Source organism: Sarcophilus harrisii, chromosome 2 (assembly GCF_902635505.1).
Source record: "Sarcophilus harrisii chromosome 2, mSarHar1.11, whole genome shotgun sequence".
NCBI lineage: Eukaryota > Metazoa > Chordata > Mammalia > Dasyuromorphia > Dasyuridae > Sarcophilus > Sarcophilus harrisii.
Genome location: NC_045427.1, coordinates 630,304,530 through 630,327,863, shown reverse-complemented (window position 1 = coordinate 630,327,863; position 23,334 = coordinate 630,304,530). Strand labels below are relative to the sequence as shown.

At 41.4% G+C, this 23,334-nt stretch overlaps 1 protein-coding gene across 4 annotated transcripts in view; it reads left to right on the top strand.

Annotated features, from left to right (window-relative positions):
* The window catches only part of SCAPER (S-phase cyclin A associated protein in the ER), a 352,222-nt gene that overhangs the window by 286,189 nt on the left and 42,699 nt on the right, over nucleotides 1–23,334 (top strand). For 3 of the 4 annotated variants that reach the window (XM_031956800.1, XM_031956799.1, XM_031956801.1), the window contains 2 exons: nucleotides 2,737–2,892; nucleotides 21,553–21,790. In XM_031956800.1, the coding sequence (XP_031812660.1) occupies nucleotides 2,737–2,892; nucleotides 21,553–21,790 (394 nt within the window). Of the gene's footprint in view, nucleotides 1–2,736; nucleotides 2,893–21,552; nucleotides 21,791–21,873; nucleotides 22,030–23,334 lie in introns of those variants that run through there. The other variant, XM_031956802.1, reaches the window with a different exon arrangement.

Genomic DNA, 23,334 nt, shown 5'->3' with positions numbered 1-23,334 from the left:
CAGATCAAATGCAGTGTCACCGGTGACTCCACTACAAGGAGGCAAGAGCGCTGGGATTCAAACTCTGTTCTCCCGAACCTAAAATGACTCCCTTCCCTGCCTCTCGTCAGCGCACCAGCATGGAAAGCTGAAGCCACATGAGGCCGGGCCGCGCCAGGAGGACTCTTCCTCTCCCTGTGGGGCATGGCGTGGCTGGCGCAGGAGGGCTAGTTCGAATTCAGCGCAGTCTCCTCAGTACGGCTTCTTTTTCTTTCATTCCGTGGCTGTGAAAGTAACAGGACAATTCAGCTGGTTCATCACGTGTATCCTGGTGGCCGTAGAGGACAATACGGAGCTCCCATGATCCACTTCAGTGGGCAGGCCCTGCTTCTCTGATAATGTTTCAGAAACCACAGTCACAATTTCCCAATTATTTATTTCTTCCCTCAAAAAAAGAAGATTTCTATGAGAGGCCCTCTGAAAGAGTCCTCCACATCTAATGACTGCCCGCTGTGCCCAGGGCAGACCCCCCCCTCGGCACCCGCACCCCCCCGGCACCCCCACGGGTGCTCCCCTTCCATGTTCACAGACTCTGAAGTGACTTTTCTTCTCAGCCTTATCATCCCCGTCCCAACTTCATCCTCCTCAGTCTGCCCCCAGCTCCTTTGTGCACTAGTACCGTCCCCTCCTGTCTCTGGTGAGACCCCACTGGCACACAGCCTGCAGGGGCCTGAGCAGCTCTCAAACCAGGTCCTCCCGATTCTGAGTCCAGTGTTCCATGTGTCCCTTGCAAGGCCAGCATTCCATTCCAGATACCATGATAGGCGGACATTGGTCAAGTCTGTTGGGTCTGACCCTTCATGAGGGTTTTTTGAGGTTTTCCTGGCAGAGACTCTGATGTGGTCTCCATTTCCTTCTCCAGCTCATTTTACAGATGAGGAAACTGAGGCAAGCAGGATTAGGTGACTTGCCAAGGGCCACTCAGCTGGTAAGTGTCTGAGGCCAGGTTTGTATTTGGGGAGGAGTCTTCCTGACTCTATCTACTGCACCACCCAGCTGCCCCTGTTAAGTCTGAGAGGCCCCAAATTTTTGCCAGTTGCCTTTTTTATGCCTGAGATGACAGGGAAGTCACATCAAGGGCTTGGGCCCTAAGGAATTTACTCTGCGTGTTTTTCACAAAGGTTTTAGGAGGAAGAAGGGAAGAAAGAATAAAGAAGAAGGGTGCTCCTCCTCCCCCCACAAAAGAAATGGTTGTCAAAACATATACATAAAAAATAGAAGGAAGTCCAAAGGGGAATCATAAATGAACAAGATAGCTTTGATTGTAATAAGTTGAATTTATTATACATTTAAAAACATAAAGATATAGGCCTGGGATAGTTTGACAATAGCCTATTAGGAACTAGAGGAACCCATATTCCATTAATAAAGCTCTAAAAATGCATCCAATTAAGAAAAGTGTAAATAGAATCCACTTTAAACCCCTCCACCCAATTCAGGATGGCACAAAACCACTCCCAGAATCCTGGCCCCATTCATCAGAAATGACTGGAAAAATTGTACCAGAGCAAGGATGAAATTAAACTAGAGGCAGAAAAATACGAGGTGGCACAGAGAGCCTGGGAGCTCCAGGGAAACCTCTGGAGGCTCAGACCCCAGGGTAGAGGAGTTAGCCGTCTGTGTGGATCAGACCCAGGGCCCCTCCCTGGACACTTGGACTGGCCTCCAGTTGCCTGCCTGCTGAAGGGTGTGGGGTGTGGGACACCATAAACCCCGTTTGTAGCCTCCAGGAGCTTCCATTCACTGGGATTTGGTGGCTCTTTGTTCCTCCAGTGCCATCTGAGCACGGTGCCTCACATCGTTGGCGCTTAATAAATGTGCATTTGGGGAGACAGGTCTGGATGCTGGACAGAGGAGAGCCAGGGGCTTCGAAGGCCACACTGGCAAACAGGCCTTTGCTTGAGTGGTCACGGGGAGGAAGACTGGCGAGGAGAAATGGGGAACAAGATGTCGGTTTTCTATCCCCAAAGACTGGGAACTCTTCAGTACAATCTCCAGTTTGCTCCAGATTAAAAATTCAAATGCAGTAGCCGTGAATCAATAGTGGAGTTTCTCAGAGCAGAGAATGATTTATCTGTTCAGTCTTTTGACCAGTTTTAAAGCATCGTTTTCCATTCTTACATCTAATAAAAGAGCTGTTACTGTCAGCCCAGACTTTTAAACCACCCCAGAGAACTGTCTACTGGGATGAGAAGATCAAAGTGACTTCTTAAATGACAGTTGTAGGCACGATGATTAGCATTCTTCATACATAAAAAAGTCTTAGTCTTGCCACAGCTACCAGCTTAAAGGTAATGGCATAAAAAAACCAAGAAACTGAAGGCAGCGTGAGGGGATCATGTCCTCCGAAAACGGACTTCTCACGCGCTCACTAAAGTATGTATAAGGTAGGTATGTGTGTATATGGGAATGAAGGGTCTAACATCATTGCCACTGAGGAGGTGTTTCTGTCCAGCGCGTTACTGAGAAATAGCTTCAGGAGAGCCAAAGGAACGACTCCCAACTCACCTCCTGGGACCCCTGAAGAGCCGGACTTAAGGGAAAGTAACTCAGTATGTCCTACCTAAACCTCTCCTGTGTTTGGGCATTTGTGAGGGCAAGACCTGCCTCTGGGCGCATTGAACCCCACAAGGCAGAAATGGCTGGGAAGCGCATGTGGGAGCATTTGGTAACCTGCGGTCTCCTCCCCCCTTGTAGCTATGTGGTCAACATCGGCCTGATCGACAAACTCTGCGGCTGCTTCCTCTCCGTGCAAGGGCCCGTCGACGAGAACCCCAAAGTGGCCTCGTTCCTGCAGAACGCCACGGCGGTCCTACACGGGATGTGCAAGCTCTGCTTCGCTGTCAACAACAAGTGAGTCTGCGTGGCGCGGCGGGGGGAGGGCCAGCTCTACGCACAAAGGTGTGTGACTGTGTGTGTGATGCTGTGTGTGTGATGCTGTGTGTATGTGTGTATGAGTGTGTGTGTGTGATACTGTGTATGAGTGTGTGTGTGACTGTGTGTGATACTGTGTGTGTGATTGTGTGTGTGATACTGTATGTGAGTGAGTGTGTGTGTGTGATAGTATGATAGTGAGTGTGTGTGATTGTGTGTATGATACTGTGTGTGTGATTGTGTGTGTGATAGTGTGTGTGTGTGAGTGTGTGATACTGTGTATGTGATAATGTCTGTGTGTGTGCGTGATACTGTGTGTGTGTGTAATAGTGTGTGTGGTAGTGAGTGTGTGGGTGAGAGATAGTGTGAAGGTGTGTGTATGATAGTATGTGTCTGATAGTGTGTGTATGTGTGAATGTGTGTGTATGATAAATGTGTGATAGTGTATGTGAGTGTGTGTGAGTGTGTGTAAGTGAGAGTGTGTGTGTGATTGCGTGTGATAGTGTGTGTGTGATAGTGTGAGGGTGTGAGTGTGATACTGTGTATGAGATAATGTGAGGGTGTGTGTGTGATAGCGAGTGTGTGTATAGTGTGTGTGATTGTGTGATACTGTGTGTGTGATAGTGTCTGTGTGTGTGTGTGTGATACTGTGTGTGTGTAATAGTGTGTGTGAGGGTGTATGTGGTAGTGTGTGTGTGAGAGATAGTGTGAAGGTATGTGTATAATAGTATGTGTCTGATAGTGTGTGTATGTGTGAATGTGTGTGTATGATAAATGTGTGATAGTGTATGTGAGTGTGTGTGAGTGTGAGAGTGTGTGCGTGAGTGTGTGTGTGAAATTTCTCAGCGTGTCTGTTAAAATGCTCCCCGCCGTATCTCGTCAGGGCACATTTTTGTCTTTTGTTTCTCCCTCCATAAGCTAACAAACACTGGGCCCTTGCCGGGCTCCTTCCGGCCGCGCTGGCCCTGCTGCTTGCTCCCTGGTGAGGGGGGTTTTCTAGGAATGCTCTTATCACAGCTCCCCATCGCAGCCGCTCTCAGACATAACCTTTCCCCGTCCCTGCTCTGCATTTCAGGCCAAGACGCATCTCCCTCTGGTTGTTTAGTCTGGCCGCACGGCCTGCCCAGGGCTGGTTTTTCTCGTTGGTGCAGTTAAAAGCTCCCGGACGAGAACTCGAAGCCGACCCTCGCCTGGGCTCTGCACGTTCCAGGTCCCAGGATTCTCTGGTGTTGGGCGTTTTCTCAAATAATCATTTTCTCTTGAAATGTGGGAGCTAAGGATGGAGTTTGTTATAAAGCTGAATGGATTGTGGTTCTTGGCAGACAGACGTTGTTGCTTCGGTCCTGACGTAGCTAACAGTTATTTGGCCATTTGAAGTCTGCACGGTGCTGCATGTAGTCTCATTTGGGCCTTTCAGATTCCTGTGAAGGCTCTATTGTTGTTCCCATTTTATAAATAAGGACATTTAGGCTTAGAGAGATTAAAGGATTTACTCCTGTCATGTAACTGGCCAGTGTCAGATGGAGGATTTATCCCTTTGCCATCGTCGCTTAGATGGTTATTTTGCGTCGCCCATCTTTAGCCTTCACCAGTGTCATTGCAGCCACTCACGCATGTGCAGGCGATCATTTTGAGGAGATTTACTTCGTACTCGGTTCAGAAGCCAGATGTGGTCATCCTTTTGAGCGTGTGTCTGTGTAGGAGGAAGGAGGGAAGCCAGGAGTGAGCCCTCGTTAGGGGCCAGGCATGGTGCTGAGCCCTGTAGACAAGGGCGGTCCCTGTCCTCCGGGAGTTTACATTCCCCTAGCAGAACATGGTGGGCAAAGAGGACTCGGAGAGTTCTGGGAGAGAGACCTCCTGGGAGGTCGTGTTCCCCCTTGGGAGAAGGAGGCGAGCCTTGGAGAGAGATGCTCCCTGGAAAGGAGGCCTCGGGCCCCGAGGGATGAAGCTTCAAAATGGCGTCTGGGCTGAGAGGGGAATGTACATAGGAAATGCTTTCAGAAAATGCCCCTCAATCAGGCCTGGGACTTAAGGAAAGGTAGAGAATGAACGCATGAGAAAAATCAAAATGAACTCTGGCTGGCCTCGCATGGAGAATCCCAGCCTGTAGCATGTCCAAGAAGCAGGTTGAATTTAAGCCTCTCCTTTTTACCAGTGCATCCTTCTCTGCTGGGCTGTAAGCTCCTTGGGAGCTAGGACCATGTCCTCTCCCAGCCAATAGGAGGATGTCTTCTATTACCCCCCATAATATGTAGCACTTTAAAGGTCTTTCCTCACATTAACATAAAGAGGTAGGCATGTGAGCGTTGTTATCCCCATTTCACAGATGGGCAAATAATTCTCAGTAAATGATCCATTGAGCCTCATTCAGAATCTGAGCACTGGTGCTTTGGACTGGTAGCTTTCCTTTCACTGAGAGAGCCTCTCTCCTGGTTAAGTGGAAAGCACTTGGGCTTCGCAGGTTCCGGGACAGCCGAGCTCTGTAGGAGTGTGGAGTACCACCCTTGATAGAGCTTTAAAGAATGACTTCCTCCTCCCGGAGATTCCCAGGCCCCTCTTTCTGGGGTTTTCTAAGCAAACTGTCATGTCACCTGCCTCCTCCTTACCTCTGCCCGTTGTCTCCATCGCCGTCTTGTCACCATCACCAGCATTTGTATGATCGTGTCAGTCAATCATGGAGACAGTGGAAATGCTTACTCTCCCCTGGATCTTTCTGGGAAAGCTTCCAAGGCTTCCCTGTTACAAATAATGCTAGCTTTGGGTTCTTCCCTTTCTCTTTACATAATGATTTGATTTTTTATTATTAACTTAATAATACTATCATTTTCTGAATGTTGGTTCCTGCCTTCATTTCTGGTATAAATTAAGCTTAATCATCATGAAAATTTGGCACTTCATTGCTAGAGTTTCCTTAGTAATATTTTATCTAACAGTTTTATATTAATATATAATATTTGAATATTTAAGTGTATGCATTGGTGTTATTGGTCCAAAATACTCTCTGTATTTTATCCCTCTTTAGCTTAGGGATTAGGACTATGTTTATTTCTTAGATGTAGTTTGATGAGGTGACTTCTTATTTTTGAGAGTCTTACAGACATCGGGATTATTTATTCTTTGAATGTTTTGTAAAGTTCATTTGTACCCAATAAGGTTTTCTTTTTCCTTTTTGATTTCATGTCTGACTTATTTAGTTTTTCCTTGTAAAATTGGGAATTCTCCACTGTTATATTATTGTATCTTAATAATGTGATATTCTCCTTTTTAAAGAATATATAATTGTTTAATAGTTTATAAATTTTATTAGTTTTTTTAAACTTTGTTTGATTTGTCAACTCATCTGTCTTTTTATATGTCTCTTCCCAATCTTTACTTGCTCAGAATTTTCAACATCTGTTATCAGAAAATAATAAATTAAAGCAAGAGGAATGTTCCAAGTGATTTCCTAATTTAATTAACCAAGAAAACTCCAACTTGACAGCAGTATAAGCTGCTTATCTGAGAGAATAGATGAGAGCTTTCAATGTAAACTCATACCACCCACTGTTATGAACTCTTAATAGATTCTCCACTTCCTTTCTTTTCTTCCTGTCTGATCTTTAAATTTCCAAGCATGAGTTTGCCTTTTCCATCCAAAGACTGAATGGTATATCTCTATATAGTTAGACCTGATTCTAGTTTCTTCTTGGAAATGATTCTTTCATTGGTGTATGTTGCTTTGACTATTTGAACACTTTGTTACATATAATAATTAAAAATAAAGTGTTTGCCAAAGAAGCTTGGCAGTTTTATTTTCTGCTATATTATAGTAATTAAGATAATGCCTGTTTTGGCAATAAAATAAATCAAGCAGGAGTAAAATTTGCTTGAGTACTTCTTGTCCTACAAATACTTGAAGTTCTAGCCAAAAGAGAACAAAAACTTTCAGTAAGAGAACTGCCTAAATATTACTAAATATTCAATACAGACGCTGAGAATGGGGGGTAATGAAGTGGAATAATTGAGAGCACACGACTTTTGTAAATACTCTGCATTGTGGTGGTTCTGGCTTTTATAGTGTTAATTTAAAAAGTCCTGCCACTAGTGCAGGGCTTATTGACTGGTTTCATTGTCCCTTTAATCTACTATTTTTTACTTAGCTTTTCTAAAGAACCTTTTGGATAGACAGAATTAGTATGGTTAATCTCCCCTCACACACAGTGAAAAAAAAGTACTTTGCTTTTTAATAAAAAAATTTGTGTTTCTTTAAGTAAAACTAAAAATTACTTCCTCTAACAAAAGAATGGATTTTTATGTCTGATGTTTAACATGGGAATTATTCTCAGACAAATGATAATGCTTTGTCATACATATATATTTAATATATATGTATATATTCTCTTCCAACAAAGTACTTTTTATTGTATATAGGCCTTCCAAAAAACGTATGTCAATAGTGAGAATAAAAGGAAAATCAAAATAACATCTTGCTGCTTCTTGTGTCTTTCTGTAGGGTGTAATGCTGTATAATCATAACATTTGATTAAACATAGACTTTTCTAGTTTGTCAGAAAGTTCCAGCTATCAAATATAAGTTATAATTGTAATCATCATCATCATCATCATCATCATCATCATCATCTTAGCAATTTATCCTTAAGTTCCTTTGGTCATTCATAGACTAGACCCCCCCTCCCCCAGATGCTTTGGCCATCTTCTCCTTAGCAGGGCTTCATCATTAGTGAATTTTGATGTGCCACGTGTTCCCAGCTTCCTCTTTAGCAGGTTTTGCATCTTTAGAGTCTACCCCTTCACTTCTGTGTGTATATATACCTACATATGTTTAAAAAAAAAAAACAGCACTTCATTGTTTAGCAATGATTAATCTTGGAGGGGGGATCTATTTTCTCTTGGTTTATTTTTATTAATTGTCCATACTTTTGTATTGGAACCAGTGTGAAGAAATGTTTTAATTGCCATATAAATGCTTTACCAGTATCATGATAAGTAAATTTTGAAAGTGCAGACCTTGGGAAGATTCAGTCCATTATTCACTGCCGACAGTGTGCAGAGCTTTGGGCTAAAGCTTTCTAGGAAGGAATAAAAAGAAGCAGAAATCCTACCCTCAGAGGGAGCACAGTCTAACTTAAAGACAAAAAATATTCTAGACAGATGATCTTACTGATTCAAACCAGACCAGCTGATTAAAGTGGCAACATTGTCCTGACTGCCCAGACCCAGGCGGCTGTTGGACTCAGACCCAGTCCAGCTGCCCTCCAGACTCCTCCAACTGGATGTCCACTGGACTCGTAGTATGTCCAAACAATCTGGAAGGAAGATTGTCTAGCCCCTGGCCTCCTGCTTCCTGCCCTCGGACTCTGGAATGCTCCATCACCACCCTCCCAGTGCTCTCCATTCTTTTCCTCTCACTGTCCCCCCAGACAATCTGGTTTATTTCCCTAACATTTCTCCCCAGTGCCCCATCTTTCCCTTCCCATTGCCAATACCCTGATGCAGGCCCTTTTCACCCCATACCTGCTATCTCCCTATACCAGTCCATCCTCTGCACAGCTGCCAGATTGATCCTCCCCTCTCCTCAATAAACTCCAATGGTTCTTTATCACCTCTGGAAGTAAATATAAGATCCTGTGTTTGGCATTCAAAGACCACCTCCTCTATCCTTCCAGTCTTCTTGTACTTAGCACTCCCCCTCCACTATGTATTCTGTGATCCGTTCACCTCCTTTCTGTTGCTCAAACAAGTTCCCCAAATCCAACCTCCTGATTCTGGGCATTTTCATTGACTCTTTCCTATGCATAGAGTCTTCTCCCTCCTCATCTTTACCCCCTAGTTTACCTACAAGTCCTAGCTAACACCCCACTTTCTTTTTTTTTTCTTTTTATTTAATAGCCTTTTATTTACAGGTTATATGTATGGGTAACTTTACAGCATTAACAATTGTCAAACCTCTTGTTCCAATTTTTCCCCTCCTTCCCCCCACCCCCTCACCCAGATGGCAGGATGACCGGTAGATGTTAAGTACATTAAAATATAAATTAGATACACAATAAGTATACATGACCAAACCGTTATTTTGCTGTACAAAAAGAATCAGACTCTGAAACATTGTACAATTAGCCTGTGAAGGAAATCAAAAATGCAGGTGGGCAAAAATATAGGGATTGGGAATTCAATGTAATGGTTTTTAGTCATTACCCAGAGTTCTTTCTCTGGGCGTAGCTGGTTCAGTTCATTACTGCTCCATTGGAAATGATTTGGTTGATCTCATTGCTGAGGATGGCCAGGTCCATCAGAAGTGGTCATCATATAGTATTGTTGTTGAAGTATATAATGATCTCCTGGTCCTGCTCATTTCACTCAGCATCAGTTCGTGTAAGTCTCTCCAGGCCTTTCTGAAAACACCCCACTTTCTACAAGAAGCATTTCCTGGTTTTCCTTTATCCTTGTGCCTTCCCTTGGTTTATTATTTCCAACTTATCCAATGTATTACTTGTTTGTATATAGTATTTGTCTGTTGTCTCTCCCATTAAATTGTTAGTTTCTTGAAGAAAACAATGTCACAAAATTGTATGAAAAAGAGCAACAGGAAAGAACAGTCAGTAATATGAAAGCTGCAGGATGGTTGAGGAAGACAAGAAGTAATGTGATTTAGCTAATGAGCAATTGTTGGTGTTCTTGAAGAGAGTTCCTTCAGTTGAGTGTTGAAGTCACAAGCCAGATTACAAGAAATTGAGTGGGTCAGGATGAAGTGAAGGCACCAAATGTAGACAACTCTTTTTTGGAGTATGGCAGAGTAAGAAAGAAGAGATGTTAGATGGTTTAAGAGGGTCACGAAATTGTAGGGACGTTTTTCAAGTACAGGTTAAAAACTGAATAGGTTTGTAAAGCTCTTAAAATTTGCTAGCATATATAGGAGAGACTGAAGATGAGGGGGAGAAAAAAATGTGATAAGCCAAGATGACCCAGACAGAGCAGAACACAAGAAGACTTGTCAAAGAGAAGAGGAAAGGAGAATAAAGATTCCATTCTGAGGAATGGAATGAGGAAATGGAGAAAGTACATGACCAGTAGCTCCAACTTTCTCAGTAAAATGGGAGATGAAAGAAAGGGACAGAATGAGACTGTCAATTAAAGCTTAAGGAGAAGATTCGAAGCAGCCACTTCTAGGAGTATGATAGAGTCGATCAGGGAAGAATAAAGGGCAGTGATGCAGCAGTAATAGCCTAGTTGGAAGCCTAGTTGGAATTACATAACATGAACCAGTAGTGGATAGCTGCTCTGGTCTCATGCTTTCCTGGAGCAAGGCTCAGTAGTTAGGGAGTAGGAAGGAAGAAAGTGGAAGTGACCCAGGGTTAAGGGTTGTTGGGGCATTAGCCCTGACAGGACAAGGAGAGAAGGGGCACAAAGCACAACATAAGATAGTTTGAGGCTTTGAAAGAGTCAAAACTTAATAGCTTTCCCTGCCTGAGTAGCAGTGCGCCATATAGTAGCAGTGCCCACCATTCCTAATGTGACCCCTGGTGATGATAGGGTTCGGAGGGGGATACATGTATCGTCTCCCCATATTAAAATGTCAACTGTTTAATCCCTTAGGATTGCTCATGCACAGGTTTTAGGTTTCCTCTTGACACCTGTGTTTGCATTTCTAATTTTTTTATGCGGCTCTGGACTTTTCATCAGGAAACGTTCAAGTTCTCTAGATTATTAGACATTTGTTTTTTTTCCTATAGGATCACAATCAGTTTTGCTAGCTGAGTTATTCTTGGCGTGAGCCTATATCCTTCTGCCCCTTTATAGTTAAGTTGCTACATCATATGTAATCCTGACTGTGGATTCTTGGCACTTGAATTCTTTCTGACCACTCGAAATATTTTTTTTTGACTTGAAGCTCTGGAATTTGGCATTGTTCCTATGAATTTTAGTTTGGGTATTTCTTTTAGGAGGTAACTAGTGGGTTCTTTTTTCTACATTGCCTTCTAGTACTAAAAGATCTGTAAAGTTTTTTTTTTTAATATGATGTCTCAGCTCTTTGGTGGTCATGACTTTCAGGTAATTCATTAATTCTTAAATTATTTTTCATTGATCCGTTTTCTAGGTCAGACATTTTTGCTATGAGAAACCTGAAAGTTCCTGGCTGAAATTTGTCTGAGCCACATACCTGCATACCTGGTAGACTTGCTCTCACTGGAGGCAGGTTCCTGCTGGGCTCAGCTAGCTGGGAAGCTTTGCTGGTTCAATGGCCTAACTATAGGCTTCCTTTTGGTCTGAGATTCCTATTTTGGATATTCCATATTAGATTTCATATTTCAAGACTAGAATTTAAGACTCTGTTCCTTGTCTGGGATCAGAACCACAGGTGCTACCATTTACTTCTAAAGACTCAGTACTTAGCCTAGTCCCAGCTTCTTCTCCTAACCATAGAATATCCCCCACCTTGACACAGACTCCCTTCTCAACTAACCATCTCTACCTCCTTATTCCTAGGGAATTCCCCATCAAGTTTCGCTATCTTGGATACTTGACCAATACCTGTCTCTCCAATTTTTCTCTGCTTCTATTGCCCTTGATTTCCTGCATAGAACCTCTAGAAAGTACTTTGTGATAACCTGATATATGTGATAAATTATGATAATTCAAAAATTTGGACAGATTTTTAGAATTCATTTTAATGGTACATAATTCAACGTGAATTTACCATCCTCAGTCTTTCTTCAATGTATCATCCTGGTTTACAGGTAATATTTGAATTTTCTAAGAATATACCAATATATGCCTGAGTTTTGACAAGCCCTATTAAGTTGGAAGTGCTCCAATTGACCCACCTTGATATCTGTTCTGCTTTTGTCCCCTTTCCCTACCCTGAGCAGCATTCTTTGGAGCAGACTTCCAGAGAATACACCCTTCTCCCTGATAGAGTTAATACACTCAGTTCTGGAACAGACATACTGCTTGGTGAGTAAAAGAGTATAAATTTACCTAACCCACTATGGACTGCCAGGCTGAAGCTATCTTGAATTTGTCCACTGCAAACATCATTTAGCATATCTAAGACTATTCTGACCAACGATTCCTTCTCTGGTAATTATTTCCCTATCTGTGTTTTTTTCCCCTGTTAAATGTGAGCTCCTCAGGAGTTTTAGAAAATTTATATTTTGTATCTCTATCCCTAAGATCTAACCCTTAATAAATTAATTAGGTTATAGGCCAGTAACACCCAGACTTATGTTTCTTCTCCAAAGACCAACCAAGCTAAGTTCAGATAAAGATAAATTTGTAGTTGGAAAACAATTATAGTTCTATTTCTTGACTTAGTTATGTAACCTTGGAAGAGCAACTTCATTATTTGAGCCTCAGTTTCCTCATCTGTAAAATAATCTGGTTGGACCAGATCTAAGCCCTGTTCCAACTCCACAGGACATGAATTTCTGTGCCAGAGGAATCCAGAAAGTTAACAGCCAAGCTATACCCTGATCCCCAAGGTCACAGACATTGTCAGAAATCACACTTTCTTGCCTCTCAGGAAGGGACAACTAAATGTTTGCAGTCTTAGACAACGATTAGTCCTTGCATAGAAAAACTTTTTCCACTTTCTTATAAATCAGTAGATGATTTTCCAGCACAATAGAGGCTTTAGTAACAAATTGTAATCTTCCAAATTGAATCTGACTGTTAATAAACATAACTGCATATGCCACTAGAATCTCCCTTATTGAAGACCAAACAAAAACACTTTGAAATCATCTTAAATTGGAAAAATTTTGTTTTACTGGATCAAATGGCATGACCCAGAACAACATCTATAAAAGTTTAATCTTTGATTTTTCCATGTCTCCTATACTTTTTTTTAATATAGAAAACTATGTCCCATGACTGATATGAATGCAGCCTTTTACATTTTTATTATAAACATTTAGGCTTAAAGTGATTATACCTGACAGTTAAGCCCAACAGAAGCCAGGGGGCCTCGGCTACAAATTATCAATATTACAAGACAAAATCAAAAGTAAACATTTCCCAAAGTTTCTTCAGGTTCACATGAGGTTTTTAGAAACTAAACCGCAAATGGATCCATTTTTCTTGGTTGGTTTGTATTAAAATGTAGACTTTTTATTGAAACAATAATATATACATTTTGAATCAGTTCTATAGCTTTGTTTTTGTGTATAGATGATATACATATATTTAATCAGTTTATTTTTTCAAAGAGCTTATTCAAGTCTTAGAAATAGATTGTTGTAAAAAATTTTAGTGTGTTTTCTCTTCTCTTCCCCAATTCATCATGATTGGGAGTAGAGGGTTTTATTTTTGAATCTTTTTTTAATTGTTTAAGAAATAAAATTATGATGTTGACCTCCAGTGAAGGCTTTTCCTCCTTTTTCCTTCCTCCCTCCTTTATTAAGAACCTAAAATGGAGCAGACATTAGGAATACAAAGACAAAGATGGAAAGTACCTGCCCTCCAGGAACTATTTGGAGGAAACAAGATAAATACAGATCAGTAAAAACAAAATATGTACCATTGCCAAAGAGTTCTCCTTTGGTGATCAGCCTTCGATGAGAAGCCTCTCTGAGGGAGTCACTCTTCTAAAACTGCTGGACATGTACGCACAGCTTGGCCAGAGCTTGCCTGCCACTGACCCAGCCTTTGAAATCCTCTCTGTGCTCTGGTGAAGCAAGAGAGAAATCCTAAATAGCGGGTTTAGTTCATTCCTTGGATGTGGTTGGAGGAGAGCATTGGAAGGATTTTTTTCATGAGTGAGACAATATTCCAGGATAGTCATGTGAGGTACAAAAATGATCAGTAAAGCCCATTATTAAGGCAAAGATATAATATCTTAATTTTTTGCAGTAAACCTTTTGCTGTCCTGCATGATGCTCTGATAAGGATAGGTATGGGAATACTAAGATAAAAGGTTTTAGGAGCCGATTGAAAGTTTGTTTTGTGGAAAAGGGCCTTCAGATGAGTCTTCTAAGTTGTAGTTGGTTATTAAAGGCAGTCACTGTTAAACAAACACAGGCCCCCTTTTGGAACCTGTACAATAAACTCAGACACATTAATCTCTACTCAAGTCTCCACCAGGGGCCTGAGCCTCTAACTTCTGTGGCTGTAATGGGAGATGCTGAGTGGCGCTTGACAACAGCTAGCAGAAGTATGTGTAATGGGGCAGATGGCACCCATCTGTAAATAAATGTCCCTTTCCTCTTTTTGTTTCTATTGAGTCGCAGCTGAGGAGCTGGGTGACGCGTCTCTCTAGAATGGCATTAGGTCAGTAAAGGATGAACTATAGGTAATTAGTGTAACACTGTTCAGTTATTCCTAGGATTGGAGAGAGGCACCAACTTAAGTCTGTGAGGTTTGGGATTACTTTGGAAGGCAGAAGCAGAGGGACATGGTCCCTGGTGGTTAAGAGATCCCCTGGATTCTCCTTCCACCACTGACTAACTCCCATTAAGCAGCAAGTCACTCCCATTGCAGTGAGCCCCCTTCCATAGGCAGCATTAAAGATCCCATCTAGCACAATATGATCAGAGAAGGTGGTCACGGCGTACACTGAGAGTAAGAGCTAACAGACAACATGAGTTCTATCTGTAAAATACTAAAGGAAATGAGGAAGCCCTCTAGCTTGTTACGGGAAATCTCTGTGGAGAACTTATAGACAAATGTGGACAAAATTTATTCAAACGGAGATATCTCTGAGTTTGTTCTAGTGTATCATTAGTCCATCAGAGAATTTTCTTACTAAGGTTCTTGTGAGGTTGAAATGGAATAACAGATTTGAAGTATCTTCCAAGTATTCACAAATACAAAGCGGGGTCACTTCATATCCTGCTCCATGATAAGTACATGGATAGCCAGGCACTACATCAATTTCAATCAAATATTAAAAAAGAACCAGAAGAGAAAGTCCCCCTATGTATCAAGGAGTAGATCCTTGAAGGAAGATTTATGGGAACTAATCCGAAGAAATGAAAAGGCGTTTCGAGGGATTTGTGGTTAGAGAGTATCCATCCATGAGCTCATGAAGACATTGAAGGATTCAAGTATTACTTTGTATGTTGGCATCCTTGTAAGAGAAGAATGTCCCTAGAAGGAATGGAAGAATGTTTTCCCTCCTAAATGTTGATTCCTTTACAACTTCAAAAAACAATATGCATGTGGCAGACATCATGGTTCCATAAACCTTTGATTGACAAAACTGACTCTCGAATCACCTTGCAAATGACATGGTGCCATGGAAGAGCACTGGACAAAGAGTCAGGAGACCAAGGTGTAATCCCTGACCTTGACTCTGTTTTTTACAATGTGACCTTGATAATCACTGATATTTACAAACTAAAACTACTTTGCATAGATTCTATCATTTGCTCCTCACAACAACCTATATAGGTACTAAAATTATCATTATTTTAATTGATCAGAAAATCTGGGGCATAAAGAAGTTAAGGAATTTGCCCATCATCCCACACCTAATGGGGGTCAAAAGTAAACTCCAAATTCATGTCTTCCCTGATTCCAGTTCCAGAGTTGTATCCATTAACCTGTGTCCCTGAGGACATGCAGTTCATCTCTAGGGACCCTTCCAGCTGAGTAACTGTGAGTCTTTTAAGTGATAACCCTCAAAAGTATGAGACCATAATGCTGCATCAGGTCTGTGGATATTGATGGTAGCTGCCTCAATGAGAGGCATCCTAATTTTTTTCAAACAGAAATACTTACATTGTCTAGAGACCAGAGAAAGGCTATATTTTATAGCGAAATAATTTGTATATAGAGATATAGTATAATAATGGAATATATAGTTTATAATTTGAAGCTTCTAATTAAATGGGATCATCACAAAGCTATGGTTTTTGCCTGATAAGAAAACAAATTTTCTGCTTCATGGGGTGCCCTGCTCAAAGAATGCACCAGTGATCGAGTAGCTTGCTGGTGATGTCCCTCCGACCCTGGCCGGGCTAGTTGTCCAGGTCTCAATATTTGGCCGGTCATGATGGGTGTGGAGAGAGCGTGGCTTGTCAATCGTGTTGCAGATCTGCCTCCTCTGCCTGTGGGGCTTTAGGGAAGAATTTGACCTTCCAAGCCCTCACTTTGTTCCTCCATAAAATGAGGGTGTTGAACTAAGTGACTTGCTAAAGTCCCTTCTAGTTCTAAATCATGTGTCTAGGAAAACTATAATTAAATTATATTACTCCAATAATTCAAAGATCTGTAATTTCCTTGATATGTGGGCACTATCTCTGCCAACACCAACCCCTCTACGACTTAGTATATGGGCTTAGACAGTTACCGTGGCCAAAAAATTAATCACCTTGTGGCCGATCTGGTGAAGACGCTCTCCAGGATGAGCTAGGCCAAACTTCAGACCTTCGCTCATCTCCAGGCCTGCGTTTGACTTCTTTCCAGGTCGGGGGCAGCCCCTGCCAGAGCCTGGACAGCTCAAGTCACCTTGCAGGAGTTGGGAAAAGTTGTGGTGATGGGGTTCAGGTTCAGTGCAGCAGAAGGCACTGTGCTGGGGGGCAGGTCACACTGGTGGGAGGGGGTAGACATGCTCACAAGTGCCTAGAAATCAAGGAGTCTTGGGGGGAGTGGGCTGAGAACTGCACCATGGGGAGACGCCTCCTGAGGCTGTCATTTTTTCTTGTGTCTGGCCCTTCGTGTCTCCATTGGGGGTCTTCTTGGCAGATCCTAGATCCAAAGGATCTTTTTGGTCAGGCAGGGAGAGCGTGAGTGTGCCCAGAGTCACACAGCTAGAAGTATCTGAGGCTGGACTTGAATTCGGGTCTCCCTGACTCACTGAGCCGCGAGCTGCCTCTTCAAGGCAATCACTAGTGACAGTAACATATACATAGGATCAAAATACACGTAGCAATCTCCTGCAGCTCGATCAGACAGAGAAGAGGGGCCAAACTGGAAATTCGTTTCCCTCGGCTTGTTTTTAAGAACCTTTCAGAGTTTCCAGTTGCACAGTTAACTGTACTTTGTTTTTGTCTTTCTTGCTTATGGGCGAGGAGTCTGACAATGAACTGGGGAGGAGGACGTAGTGGCTGGTTTGGTTTTCTAATTCAGTTGAACTCTTTAAGACTAAATAATTAAAAACATAACCGTCGTGGATAGCAACCCATAAGTCCTAGGGAGAAACAAAATTATAGCCACCTTTTCTGACAGAATTCTTCACAGTCACACAGATTGTGTCAGAATATCTCACTCCATATTTGTTGGTGGAGTTTTTGTGAGGTGGATATTACAGAACAGTTTACATGTTTGCTTAGCCAAGAAAAGATAGGCTTTATGATAAATTTGCAGATTCTAAGCTGAAATGAGAAGGTAGGTTAAAACGAGAATCTCCTGTCTTTTTAATGGAAGTCTTTTTTGTTTGACATCATAAATTACCATGACCAATAAGACTCAATTTGGTTTGATGAGCATCCTGAATATGTTTTCCAGGAACAGCCAGCACAAGATAGAGCAGCGCGCCAGAATCTGAGGAAGCCGAACACTACATGATTGATTCCTTCCTGCTTTGTAAAATAACTAACCCATTTTTTTATCTCTTCTTCATTCTGGTGTCATGAGTTTGAACTTTGAATTACCTCCATATCTTGCCATTTGTTTCCCAGAAAAAATGAGAAGCCAGGTGAAATCCATCTAATCAAAGTATAAAACAATATTTCACTGTGAAAATTTCAAGCTACCATGTTAAAAATATACAAAGCCGTAACAGAGTAAAAGACTCCCTGATCAGCTGGAAAACCTTCATACAAAAAGAACAAGTACTGCTATTTCTAAAAGTTTTTCATTTTTGTGCAAAAACTGAATTAGTTTTCTTTGTTACCCCGACATTGTTAACACAGAGTTAGACTCTTTCCCTCTCACCTCTGGGTCACTGGTTCTGATATGACCTTGCTTGTTAGGGAAAATCATTGCCATCTGGCAGATTATCAGTGGCCTGTGGGAAAGTGAGGTAAAGGTCTCGAATGCTTGGGTACCCAACAATTCAGTAAATAAGTAATCTGTGCATATGGCTCACAGTTTAACACTATTTAAGTATTTAGTGGAAAATTTAACTATGAAAAGATCTATAGGAAGACAGTCACAAATATAATGTTGATGGAGCTATAATTTGATTCAGTTGTTTTGGGGGGAAATTGTGCAACTGTCCTAGAAAAGTTACGAAAAATTATTCATTTCTTGACTGGGTGTATTTCCAAAGAAGGTCAAAGACATTGAGAAAGATCTGATAAAAAGCGAAATATTCATAGCAGTACTTTTTGTCACAGGAAAAAAAATTAGAAATAGAATGTACCTGTTGACTGAAGACCTCCTGAACAACTTGTTGCATATCAATGTAAAGGAATATAATGTTATGTCAGAAATGACCATTATTTATTAAGCACCTACCATGTATTAGATACTTGCCTAGGGAGTCAAGGAATGGCAAAAGAAATATTCCCTGATCTCAAGGAGATGTGTGTGTGTGTGTGTGTGTGTGTGTGTGTGTGTGTGTGTGTGTGTGAGAGAGAGAGAGAGAGAGAAGGAGAAAGAGGGAGGGAGGAGAGAAAGAAAAAGAGAGAGAGACAGAGACAGACGGAGGGAGGGAGGGAGAGAGAGAGAAATTAGAGGTGACTGACCAATATTAAGAGAGATCAAGCAGGGGCAGCTAGGTGGTGCAGTAAAAAGAGCACCAGCCCTGAAGTCAGGAGGATCTGAGTTCAAATATGGCCTCAGATATTTAACACTTCCTGGCTGTGTGACTCTGGGCAAGTCATGTAACCCCAATTGCCTCAAGAAAAAAGAGAGAGAGAGAGAGAGATGAAGCAAATACTCAAAATTTAGAGAAAATCAAGAAGACTTGCACTGATGTAGAGCATCATAAGCAAAACCAAGAGAACAAAAAGATAGAGCATGGTTTGTGAAGGGGATGGAGGAATGATGCAAAATCAAGAGGACCGGAGTTCAGGTCGACCTCTTGGGCTTGTCACTGGGTTCCTCGGTGCCCCATGCAGCAGGACAGATGTGGACCCACTTCAGCAGAGGGAGTTTCTCCATGGAAAGTTTCCTCCACCAATGAAACCACATGTTCAGAGAGAGAGCACTGAGTGCACAGCGACCACAGGAACAGAGAGAAAAGACCCTGAAGGACATCATAGCAATACTCTGACCAGTACTGGCCAGATTGACTGATAAACCCTAATTACCCCCTTTCGGCTGTGGTTTGTCCTTCCTTCTCAAAGGGACTGTGCCCTCCGGGGCTACCACAACACTCACAGGAAATGGATTGAAGAAGGGAGAGTTGGGCATGCTCACCAGCCTCACTGTCCCCTCCAGAGCCCTCTGGTCCAGTGGCCAAACAGATTAGGACATCTGGAGGACGCCCTGGATGCAGGGGGAGACCTTGGCCTTTTTAAGCTGAGGTCTTCAACAGATCTCAGTTTGTCTGAGGCAGGCCCAATCAGTGATTAAGGCCAGCTAAGAAATGAGGTGGAAAATGATCTCTTTTACTTAGTCAAAAACAAAACCAAATATCAGTCTGGGAGGAGAAGGGTTTCTGACCAAAGCAGAAACAATTGGTAAAGAAACAATGAGCCACTGGCGTTGCCAGGCAAGGCCAAAGTATCTGTTTATTTTGCTTAATTCTGCTACTTTGTGCAAGGAAGAGTTGGGTGGAATATATTGGAGAGCAATGTTTTTGCTAAGGAATGGTTAAGAGCTCCTCTGCTGAAGTAGGTCCATATCTGCCTGCTGCATGGGGCAGCAAGGAACCCAGTGACAAGCCCAAGAGGTTGGTCTGCACTCAGGTCCTCTTGATTTTAGAAAAAAAATAACTACTTTTATAAAATTATATTATTGGCTAAGTGAGGAGGATAGTTGGTTAGTTGCAGTGGCTTGCCAAAAGTACAGACAAGTGATATGATGAGTTCCCCTTCCCTAGAGCCTGGATGACCATCAGTACAGGTTATTAAAGAGGGAATAAACTCCAGTATCTATGTAGAAGTTTGAAATCTGCTTTCTCTCTTCCTCTAAGAAATCATTCTCTAATGTAGACTCTGAAAGGTGCCAGGCTAATGCCAATTATAAAATTCCTCAAGATCAGGAAACATTAAAATGGTTCTGAGACACTAATCGATGGCATAATTGAAGGGGCCCAATGGGTTCATGTGACTGAAACAGTAGGGAGGTCAGGTCAGTGTTGGAGTGCCTGGGGAGCAGAAGGGATAGTGTGAAGCCAAAGCTCTTCATCTTACTCCTTGCTGTGGACACCCACCGGTGGAAACCAAGGTCCCCATGCATCAAGAGCATCTGGGATTTCATAAATGACATTTCCTCAAAAATACTTTGATAACTAAACTGTATGTGATGTAAAGCAAAGAAGGCTGGGTTTGCCGTCATTAAACACAGGTTTAAATCTTGTGTGCTACTGCATAAATTCTTAGGATTTAAAACTCAAGTTAATCTCAAAGCCTATCACCTCCAAACATTTCATATTTTGGAGGAGAAAACAGCTCCTAAGAGGTCCAGTGATTTAAGTCAAAGAACTAAAATCTGGGTCTATCTCCTCTCCATAACCAAATGAGCTCGGACCCCTTTCCAGCCTTAAATCCTATGATCTTTTAAGTCACTCTCTTGCTTCGGTTTCTTTACAATGTAGAAAATCATAGCTGTAGTGCCTACTTTATAAAAGGTTCATGTGAAAATGAAGTGAGATAACATTTGTAAAGTACTGTATAAATCTTGAAGCCTGTGTAAACATGGCCTATGGTTGTTTCCATTATCATTTATTGACTATACTGACCAAGTCTGACATACACAGCTACAAATGCCAATACTCTTCTTGTTCAGCTTAAAACTGCTAACCCTAAACCTATTTGCCAGCAGTAAGTTGAGCTTAATAATGCTTTTTTACAGAAGCAATCCAGAGCATAGTTGGGTTGGCCTCCCCTCAGGCTTTTCTGCTGCCATCACCTCTGTTTTTATAACTCCTCATAAGGGCTATAAGGATGATGAACCAAGCTCACATTTTGATTTTTGAGAACTTCTGGTGACCTCCTTCCCAGAGGGGATAAGTGTGTGTGTTTAAAAAAGGTCAGCACTATTGTGTACGTATGTAGCTCCTTGCATTTGGGAGAATCCTACTCACCTGATATAATTAGAGAAAGAAGTAGTGCCAAATGGCATTCATAGTATATAGAACTTAGGCCTGGAAAGGACTTTTTAGGTTTTCTGTTTTGATTACCCTAATTTCTGAGATGACCCAGAGATTTGGAGAGAAAAGAACTTCCTCCCCCTTAAGTCTGGTTGGTAGCAGAACCAAGATTCTACCCCCAGTCTTCGGGAGTCTGTCCTGATGATACCTGCATGGGGAGGGTAACATTCAGGCATTTTAACCCCAAGATGCTGGTTACCTCCTCTGAGCAGTGAGGGACTTCTACAAGGTACAAAGGGGAATGTCTCAATAAGAAGCATACATACAAACATTTGGTGGAAGTGCTGGATTTCTTCCTTGTGGTTTCTTGTTACCTTATTATACAACTCAGATGGTTTGCTTTTAACGGTCTACTTATTTTGTTCCATTTGACCTAATAAAACATTAACATCCTACAGTTGATTTCCATTTAAAGAGTTTAATGTTTCTTTGTCCAGGTCGTGGGACATATTTGATAAAATACGTCAGGACCCCACAGGATTAGCAGCAGCTCTTCAAGCCACAGATCTAGTTGGAGTCTTACACATGCTCTACTGTATTCTCTTCCATGGCACCATCTCAGACCCCACTACCGCCAGCCCCAAAGACAGCTACGCCCAGAGCACTCTCCAAGTTGCCCTTCAGAGTTTACGTTTCTTCAACAGCTTTGCAGTCCTTGATCTGCCAGCTTTTCAGGTAACCAACCTCGTTTTCTGTTTGTGCTCCGCACTAAGAAGTTAATCTGTTCATTCTGAACTTACACGAAGGTTTGTTTCTAGATCACTGAATCCCAAGAAGCCATGTTGTGTAGCCAACAAGAGATGGAGCAAGTCCTTCCATCAGGCTTCTTCGCATCAAAGGATTATCCTTGTATCAACCTTTTTTAAAAAAAAATTTTTTTTCTGCAGTTTCAAGTAAAGACAATTTTTAAAATCCTTTTTTTTTTTTAATTTTGAGTTCCAAATTTTCTCTCTTCCTCCTTCACCTCCCCCCTTCCTGTGACAGAAAGCAATTTGATATCTTATGCCAGCTTTTAAATATAAGGAAACAGTGGGGTTTTTATGTAAACAGAACACAAAAACTGGATAAATTATTTTGATAAGATTGTTTAAGGAAGATTTAACTTCTTATTCATTCTAAAAGATATTTATAGTCAAAAGTGCAAATCCCTGTAACCAAACAAAGAAAAAAAAATGCCTTATATTAGAATTTCAAAACACAAAAACAGCCTTTCTCACATAGAAATTTAATTTTCAAGACCACTGGCCTTTTGGAGCAAACCAAATTTCAAGAAATGAACACTTACATTCAGTTAATTTCTTAGCAAATGGATTCATTTAAAATGAAGATATTTGGCAAGTGATGTGGAATTTAAGTTTAGAGGAATTGCTTTGCTGAGAGGGGAAAAGGTGGAAAGATATGAATGCTAAAAATCTGGGCTTTCAGTTGTCTTTATATAAAAAACACTAGATTTCTAAAAAATAGTTGATAACAAACATGCATTTACCTAATTGATATTTTTTCTGTTCTAAATGTGAAAGAAAATGTGTGAAACTGAGTCATTAAGAAACTCTGTTTTTCACCTATCTGAAGCTAGCTTAGAAAACTTAATACAACATTTAAAATATTTATACCTTGAGATGGAACTCAGAACACAAATAATTCAGCAGAACTGCAATGAGACCCTTTGTGTAGTCTTTCTGCCTTTATAATGACTTGGATCAGCAGTCATCATGGGATCTTAAGAATCAGAACAGGAAGAGACCTTAGAGATAATCTATTCTGACCCCTAGTGTCTAAAGAAATTTTGCTGATGAAAGACATTTATTTTTTTATTTTGTCAGAATGTATTTTCTCCCCTCCTGGAGAAGAGAAGGCATTTGTGGAGCATCTTTAGTGTTCACGTGCTGCTTTATAAACAGAATCTCATGAAAGCCTGTTGGACAGATTCTACAAGTTATCACATTTATGAGGCTTTTTATTATTTTATTATTTCTTGTCCCCATTTTCAAATGCTTGTTGAACTGCCATGAATTGAGTTTTAAGAGAAAGAATACTTACTGATGCTAAATATTAGCATTTCTCTAGTGCTTTCAGTTTTGCAAATTCTCATTTGACCTCACCACAGCCTGAGAAGTCAGGCTATCTTCATTTTACAGCACAAAGAGTTAATTGACGAGGATATAGAATTTGGATCCAGATTTCTCTGTGCTTCAGGTTTAGGACTCCTTTTATTTAAC